At 40.6% G+C, this 8,827-nt stretch overlaps 1 protein-coding gene across 5 annotated transcripts in view; it reads left to right on the top strand.

Annotated features, from left to right (window-relative positions):
* Nucleotides 1-8,827, top strand: part of LOC106871852 (TNF receptor-associated factor 4) — a 59,329-nt gene that overhangs the window by 24,768 nt on the left and 25,734 nt on the right. Inside the window, exon 2 of one of the 5 annotated variants that reach the window (XM_052977017.1) lies at nt 5,501-5,577. The exons of the other annotated variants lie outside the window; for them this stretch is intronic. Coding sequence (XP_052832977.1) covers nt 5,501-5,577 — 77 coding nt within the window. The remainder of the gene's footprint in view (nt 1-5,500; nt 5,578-8,827) is intronic. 5 annotated transcript variants of the gene reach the window in all.

The following is an 8,827-nucleotide window of genomic DNA, read 5'->3' as shown; positions in this document are numbered from 1 at the left end:
ATAAACACTCATGTATAGTTTGATGTTAATATAGGGTGTGTTGTCCTTGGTTTCTTTGTAAGTAGCTTCTCGAGTCTTCTCTTCCTGTAGCAAGGTATAGAACGGGTGGCGGGGGACGGGAGAGTATGGTGTAGCTGCCAGGATGGCATTGATCTGTCAATAGAAGATGTCTCCAGTACCTGGGTAGAGGGGAAGACTGTTGTCTCTCTCCGTATAAAAGGTTGTTACATTTAAGGGAACGGGGTCAGAGACAGTCAAATGTAGAGAGCGGAGTGGGTTAGGGTACAAAGGTGAGTGGAGTTGAGGAAGTTGCAGTTAGGGGTAGGGGCCTTAGGTCAATAAGTAAAGGGTTATCAATGGAATCCTTATTGTTATTTTAAGAAAGAGAAAAAAAGAAACATTATATTTCTTTCGAGTTATCTCTTGCCTACTGGTTATTTAGGCATATTTATACATACAAGAATGTGTGTGTGTGTGTCAGGACCCCCGCCACCGCTCTTTCTCTCCCAATTCTTTCTCTTTGTCTTTTGTGTGTATGTATGCATATACATATATATTTTCTTAAAATAGGCAGGCATGGTTGTATGGTAAGAAACTTGCTTCCCAACCTCATGGTTCCGGGTTCAGTCCCACTGCGTGGAACCTTGGGCAAGTGTCTTCTACTATAAGGCTATTGCACTGTTCCACGCAGTGGGACTGAACCCGGAACCATGTGGTTGGGAAGCAAGTTTCTTACCACACAGCCATGCCTTTGTGTGTGTGTGTGTGTGTGCAACAATATATTTATAGATTTGTATATGAGAAATGCATGTTGTAATATATGTGTGTGTGTGTGTGTGTGTGTGTGTGTGTAGTGTATATCTGCTGTGTATGTATAAAGTGGAAAACACACACACGTTTGTATGTGTGTATATATTTACACCTATATACATTGTATTTACACAAGGTACCAGTACAAGGATGGGAGGTACCACAAGTAGATAACTAACATCTACTTGTAAAAGTCTCTGACTGTGTTTGTCTTTTGGAAATCTGTCTCCAGTCATCTTTCTCGCTTGTCTCGGCTCCCTGTCTCTTCTCCACCACCCCTGTCTCGGCTCCCTGTCTCAGTGCCCCCTCCCGTGTTCCCCCATTAGTAACATCAAACCAGTATGTCTACCGTACTTTTACCTATCCATTTATTTACACAGGCTTCTTCTGTATAAGGGGCCACTCTTATAACAGGAACCCTTAACCTGTCTGACCTGTCAGAAATGTCAGCCAAATTTCTCTCAAATCACACCTTATTGTCATAAAGAAATATGGATACATTGGATAAAATAGTCCAAGATACACCATGCCTGAAAAAGAAAAGAAAGAAACAGAAATTGGGACTGGAGTGGCCAGGACTGAAATGCACTTTGATCGTAGGTTTGCTGGATCAGCTTGGCCTGGGGTTAAATAAAAGCCATCACTGTCGGCAATTTTACCACGACCACCACATTGAGTACCACCACAGCTATCACTGTTGCTAAAAACCATTACCACCACCATCACCACCATCTCAATCTCCACTACTACTCCCCCCATCATTATCATCACCACTACCACCACCACCACCACCACCACCACTAGCATCACCATTACTATCACCACCACTAGCATCACCATTACTATCACCACCACTACCATCACCACTATCACCACCACCAACACCACTGCCATCACTACCACCGCCCTCACCAGTTACTCCCTCTATTTCTGAACTTTGGTGTCCTTAAGGCTGGTGTTTGGTATTTAAGAAACCCCCGAGTCTTTCTCTCATTTCTCATTTGATACACATCCACGATACATCTTCATATCTCCCGATATCAACTGATCTTTTCTCTTTCTATAAACACATAAGTTCCCCCTAGGGTGAGGGGCCAGGTTAAAGGTTAGTGATTATCTCGAGCTAAAGGGTTGTTGTTGTTTAGACGAAGGGTTTTGCTGCTCCGATCACATTAAACCAGTGCTTCTCAAACATATTTGTCCCACGCCCTATTTCCCTACTTCCACTTTCAAAAACACCCAAACAAAAGAAAAATGAGGTCCCTCCACCACTAATCAGATCAACTGGAACACTCATAATTGATGGGGTGCCTGTGTGTGTGTGTGTGTGTGTGTGTGTGTGTGTGTGTGTGTACCATAAGTACACACATGCAGTGAGGTCTTGTATCTTTTTACACTAAAAAATTCCCTTACCATTCTATGATATCCTACGTATGCCAACATGGAACATAGATATCTAATGATGATGATATCCATATATCAAGCTATTAAATGATGATGATATCCAGTTATCGCTTCCCTCCTGTCATACATAATCCAAACCCAATTTCATATTCTATTCCTATAAACCAACAGACACCCACATGCACGCATACACGAGCGGATGCACAGACGCACGCATACACATACACATGCGTGGCGTGCGACAGGCTTCTTTGAGTTTCCGCTCTACCAAATTTTATTCACAAGGCCTTCAATCCTTGACCTGGAGCTAGAAGACAGTTGCCCCAGGTGTTTTGCACCGGGACTGAACTTAACCCAAGGTTGCCAAGTGAACTGGTTTAACTTCCACAGCCATAACCCTGTCATTTGCACAGCCATAAATTACAAAATTTAACTATCACCACCGCAACACCACCACCACCACCACCACCACCACCATCACTAGCATCAGGACCAATATCTCCCCCTCCCCCTCCTCCTTCTCCACAGTGAAAAGTGAATTTAAAGTGTTTTATCTGGAGAAATAATGGAAAAAGACCGTTTGGCTTCTAGAAAGATCTTAAAGGAACCCAATCTCACATACACACTCTTATCCACATGCATATATACACATGCACACATACACACTCACGAATACACGCATGCACACATACAAGTACACATACGCATGCACTCTTATGCACACACGTATTCTTTTGTGCATACACACTCTTTTGTAGCTATGCACACGCATGCACACACTCATGCATACACACATGCATAAACTACTGTACACACTCATGCACACACACACTTACACATGCACACACGCACTTACACACACACACACACATACACTTACACACACATGCACACACTTATACCTTTCAATGCCTTTTCATGAGTGAGACTTTCTCCTGAAAGCTTCCCTGCATCTCTCCCCCACCCCACCCCTCACACACACACATTTGAGCCACTTATCTCTTTAAATAGGGTCAGTGGGTGGAGGGGGACGTGGAGTGGAGGGGGGAAGAACTTGCATTTTTGTTATCTTTCATATATAAGAGTAAAAGTAAGAGGAATATTGATAAGATTGAAAAATAGCAGTGTGTATATATATATATATATATATATATATATATATATATATATATATATATATATATATACTATAGAAAAACCCCAAAGAAATCCATGCTCTCTCACACACACAGTATATACACACATACGTTTATTTTATACACATACACACACATATATGATTTTACTGTAAAATAAGATTGATGAGATTGAAAAAAGCAGTGTGTGTGTGTATATATATGTGTGTGTGTGTGTGTATACATGTATGTATGTACGGGTAATATGTTGTGCGTATATATATGTGTGTGTATGTCCGGGTAATATGTTGTGTATATATATATATATATTTCTATATACACACAGACATTGTATATATATATATATATATATATATACACACACACACACACATTATAAAGAAAAATTGAAAATAGCAGTGTGTGTATATACATCTTATGTTCAATGCCAACATGAATGTGAAATGTTGATGTGTGAGTGTGCATACACACACATATATGTATGAGAGAGAGAGAGAGAGAGAGAGAGAGAGAGAGAGAGAGAGAGAGAGATACATCTAATATTCTTTCTTCCTTTGTTATTAACTTTAAAAAATAAAATCTAAAAAACCCCCGTTTCCTTTCTGTTCTCACCTAAGTAGTCTCTTTATCCCTATTTAGGACTAATTATTTCCCCCACCCCAACAGGGCTAATTATCTATTCTCCCCATTCCAATTAAGGCTAATTAGGAAATGTAATCAATTGTAAATGTTCACTTTTACATCCCTTCTCTCCTTTCTTTTCCCTTTCCATCTCTCTCTCTCTCTCTCTCTCTCTCTCTGTTTCTCCTACTTTCATTCTCTCTCTTTTTCTCTCTCTCCTGTCAAAATAATCTCCTTTTTGTGCTGTATTACTTAAGTACACAAAGATGGATGTGTATTAATTTAGTATGAACACGTGTGTGTGTGTGTGTGTGTGTGTGTGTGTGTATGCTTGTGCATGTGTGTGTATATGTGTACTTGCATGTGTGCTTGTGTGTGTGTGCTTGCATGTGTCTGCTTGTGCATGTGTGCATGTGCTTGCATGTGTGTTTGTGCTTTCATGTGTGCGTGAATATCTGTATTTTAAAATGTTTCTGAATGTGTGTGTGTGTGTGTGTGTGTGTATGTGTGTGTGTGTGTGTGTGTGTGTGCAACTGAAATAAACTTCCACTCTCCTCTCAAGAATCCAGTTTCACCAAAGATTTATTCCATCAAACTAAGCTATAATTGGTTATTAGCTGCTGCCAACAATACTAAGAACGGTTATTACACCCACACATTGTAAATCAAAAGGTGTTACATTCTTGAAAGTAGGTTCTCCGTTATTTTTGTGGTCGAAGAGTCAGAAATGGTGAAAATGGTAGACATCATCATCATCATCATCTGTTTTTTATGCTGGCATGAGTTGGATGGCTTGACCAGAGCCATACCAGGTTTCGTTGTCTGTTTTGGTTTGGTTTCTGCAGCTGGATGCCATCCCTAATGCCAACTGCTTTAGGGTGTACTGGATGTGATTTTTATGTGTGAGAGAATGGTTAACCATCCTCTCATACCGTCTCCGATGAAGAGACGGTATGAGAGGTATCCTGGAAACAACTGTAAGACCTTCTATTTATAAATGTTCTATATTATACACAGCCTTGGTTTTTTATTTCATTACGAAATCCTTATATTCACACACTGATACATGACCTACGTTGGACCCCTTATTCACATAATCACCGAACCTGGAGCTTAACTATGCTCTATCCACAGCACTTACTCAGCATTACCTGAAACCTCTGGGTCTCATGGACACCACTATCGCTCATAACTAAAGCAAAAATTGAAAATAGCAGTATGCGTGTGTATATCTTGTGTTCCATGCCAGTGCCCTTTACATCGCACCATCACCAGTGCGCTTTATGTGGCACTGACAGTCTTTGCATGGCACCAACTTCAGTGCTGAGCCAAGTGCATTTTGGTATTTAGTTTCGTCCCTCTCAGTTCCAACTTCTTTTCTCATCCAGATAAATTTTACCTTTCATTTCCTTTTGAAATCAATATCAATTCCCAGATCTGTTTTCCATTTCTTATCAATACCCCTCTCACCCTCCCACTCCTACACCTGAATATCATCCCATTAATGTTTTTCTTTTTATTTATTTCAGGTAAGCATTAATTACAATTTGGTACTAATCGGTTCTGTAATTGGTGGATACACCTACAGTTTCAGGAAACAATGGAAGTAAGCAAGATATTATTTGGAAACTTAAAACCAGAACCGGTGATGTATGACCGCCACTTCCTCTTCCTATACTTTCAATGGCTAAACGTGTGAAGAAACAAGCTCTCTTTCTTTTTCTTTCTTTCTTTCTGTCTTTATTTGTTTTTCTTTCTAGCTTTGTTTTTGTTTGTTTCTTTCTTTCCTTCTTTCTTAGTTCTGCTTGATTGGTAATAACATGGGACTAAATAACGAGGAAGTTACTACGTACTCGCTCGATTTGCTAGAAATAGCAGCCATGCTTTGCTATTCATGTTAACGAGAGCAGCAAAGCATGGCTGCTAGTTTTAGAAATATAAGCGATATATTTTAATGAATCCAACTTCAACACTAATAATGTCACATTTAAAAACAACATTATCTTGCTGGTTGTTGCTCTTCTGTTTACTGTTTGAGTTCCGTTTTAAAATACTTTCATTTCGTGAGGGAAAAACACATTCACTATTTTTAGCTTTCCAGGTAAATACTTTTACTTCGATGGAATTCTGGAAACGAAGAAGAGCTAACATTTTGAACTTAGAATGTAAGGAGAGAAATAAAGACTAAATTTCGTCTGGCGATGGTTCACTCGAATTGTGGGCCTCACCCGGCAACCACGACACAAACTGTTACACACACGCACACCTCAAAGTGTATAGACTCGGTGTAACCATCTAACGAAGAGTTATTCAAATTGTGCTTCTTAACTTATCGATTAAGCACGTTAACGAACGCACATCTTTCTCTCTCTCTCTTTCTCTCTCTCTCTCCCCTCTCTCTCTCCCCCCTCTCTCTCTCACTCCATCATACACACAATCTTGTCTCCCTCTAACGCACACACAGTACACGTTTCTCTTTCTCTCACACAAATCTTCCTTTCTCTCTCACCCCACACTCTATCTCTCTCTCTCTCTCTCTCTCATACACACACTCACACTCGGAGTAAAAGACTCTACTTTCTAACAATAATACAACAATAATTACCAATCGATCCAACCCCGACACAATTTCGTTCGTCAGCTGTTGTCAAGAGGTCGCACCATAAATTTGAGCAATTCTCTGCGAACGTTGCCCTATACCAGTCAACCACTCGTCATACCACTCCTACCATTCGTCTTAAACAACTTTATTATCATTGCTGTTAGCGTCATGATTCAATAAAACAGTTAGACCACAAAATAAACTTCGTCGTTAATGATTTGAATCAAATTTCGAAATATATGCAACAGTGAAGTTAGAGTTATCTCCCTCAGACGTTTCTTCACTGAATGACCAAGAGATTTTCTCTTCTCTCTCATCGGTTTTAATGTAATTGCTCTTTTTAATGGAAAACGCTTGTTGTCTTGAAGGCAGCGAGCTGGCACAATCGTTAGCAGCATATGAAGTGTGTGTGTGTATAGGAAGAGTAAAATAGGAGGCCGTGATGTCCATGCCTTTCCCCGGAGTGTATCAGCTATGCAGGGGAAGTGGAGAAAAAAAACTTAGAGGAAGTGAAAAATACGGCGCACAAAAGGCCATAGTGACATTATATTCGTCTTTATATTCCGAGTTCAAATTCCGCCGAAGTCGATAAAATGAGTACCAGTTGAGCAGTGGGGTCGATATAAATCGATTAGCCTCTTCCACACAAAATTTCAGGCCTTGTGCTTCCAGTGGAAAGGATTATTATTTTAATTTTTTTTTTTTTAATGGAGCTTCTAGTTTTGCATGTGTTGGCGGTTTTACTACCTGCAGCCTACGGTACCATGCTATCCGTTCTTTTCAGCTCTCTAATACTTTCCTGATTATTCTGGCCATGCCAAGGAGACAAACACTTTGTAACAGTTTCACTGGTACTTAATTTATTGACCTAGAAAGAATGAAATGCAAAGTCGACCTGAGCGGAATTTGAACTCAGAACATAGCGACGGGCGAAATACCGCTAAGCATTTCGCCCGGCACGCTAACTATTCTGCCAGCTCGACCGTCTTCAATAATAATAATTGTAATAATAATGGTTTCCAATTTTGGCGCAAGGCCAGCAATTTCGGATGTGGAAATAAGTACATGGACCCTCAGTAATCAACTGGTACCTATATTATCGACTCTGAAAGGCAAAGTTGACGTGGTAGCCAGTGCTGGAATGCCTTTGCTCGTAAATTTACTGGATTAGGACTGACCTGGGCCCAAACAATAACGACAATATCCTTATTGCAGTGGGACTGAACCCGGGACCATACCGTTGGTAAGTAAGCAACTTACCACACAGCCACTTCTGCGCCTATAAGCCTGCATATATATATATATATATATATATATATGTGTGTGTGTGTGTGATGGGCTTATCCACTGACAGGGTCTCATTGTTTTAGGTACCTCGTCTCTCTCTCTCTTAATCCAGTTGAACATCCAAGATGGAACAGTTTGAGCGAGTGAGAGGAGAGACAACTGAGTCAACCCTAGGTCGATACCTTATATATTGATTGACCTTATGGGATTCGAAATTAGATCGCGGAGAACCTCGACAATAAACGTTATTTATCCGATCCTCTAACGACTCTGCCAATTGACCGCTATATATCTTAAATATAGATAGATAGATAGATATAGGTAGGTAGATAGATAGGTAGATAGATTGATAGATAAGGGACGAGGGGATAGAAAGAAATGGATCTAAATATTTCCTTCTTTCTTCCTTTCATTTTCTTCCTCTCTATCGTTATCTCTCTCTCATTTCTGTATCCCTCTCTCTCTCTCTCTCTCTCTCTCTCTCTCACACACACACTTTCTAACCCTTTCTTCGTTCCTTTGTCCCGTTTCTTTCTCTTTCCAGCCCTTATTTCCCCTTCACCATCACCACCATTCAATCTCCCTTTCCTTCGTTTATCTCTTTCTTTGTCTTCTATTTTAACACCTCCTCTCTATCTCTCACTCCCTCTATCTCTCACTCCCTCTATATATCTCTCACCCCTCTGTATAGCTTTCTCACTCCTTCTATCTCTCCCTTTCTGTCTATTTCTCACCCCACTCTGTAAATCTCTCTCACTCCCTCCCTCTATCTATCTCTGCCTTGCACACGCGCACATTCCTTTTCCCCTTCACCCTCTTCGTCTCTTTCTCTCACACTCATATTTCTCTCTCTTACATTCGTTCTCTCTTTAATCTCGTCTTGTCTCAAGCCCCCTCCTCCCCTCTTTCTTCACAATGTCCTCCCTCCCACCATTTAGCCACGCCTCCTCCTCCTCCTCCTCCTCCT

This window comes from Octopus bimaculoides, chromosome 26 (assembly GCF_001194135.2).
Source record: "Octopus bimaculoides isolate UCB-OBI-ISO-001 chromosome 26, ASM119413v2, whole genome shotgun sequence".
NCBI lineage: Eukaryota > Metazoa > Mollusca > Cephalopoda > Octopoda > Octopodidae > Octopus > Octopus bimaculoides.
Note: the sequence above shows the minus strand (reverse complement) of the source record. Positions and strands in the feature narration are given on the sequence as shown.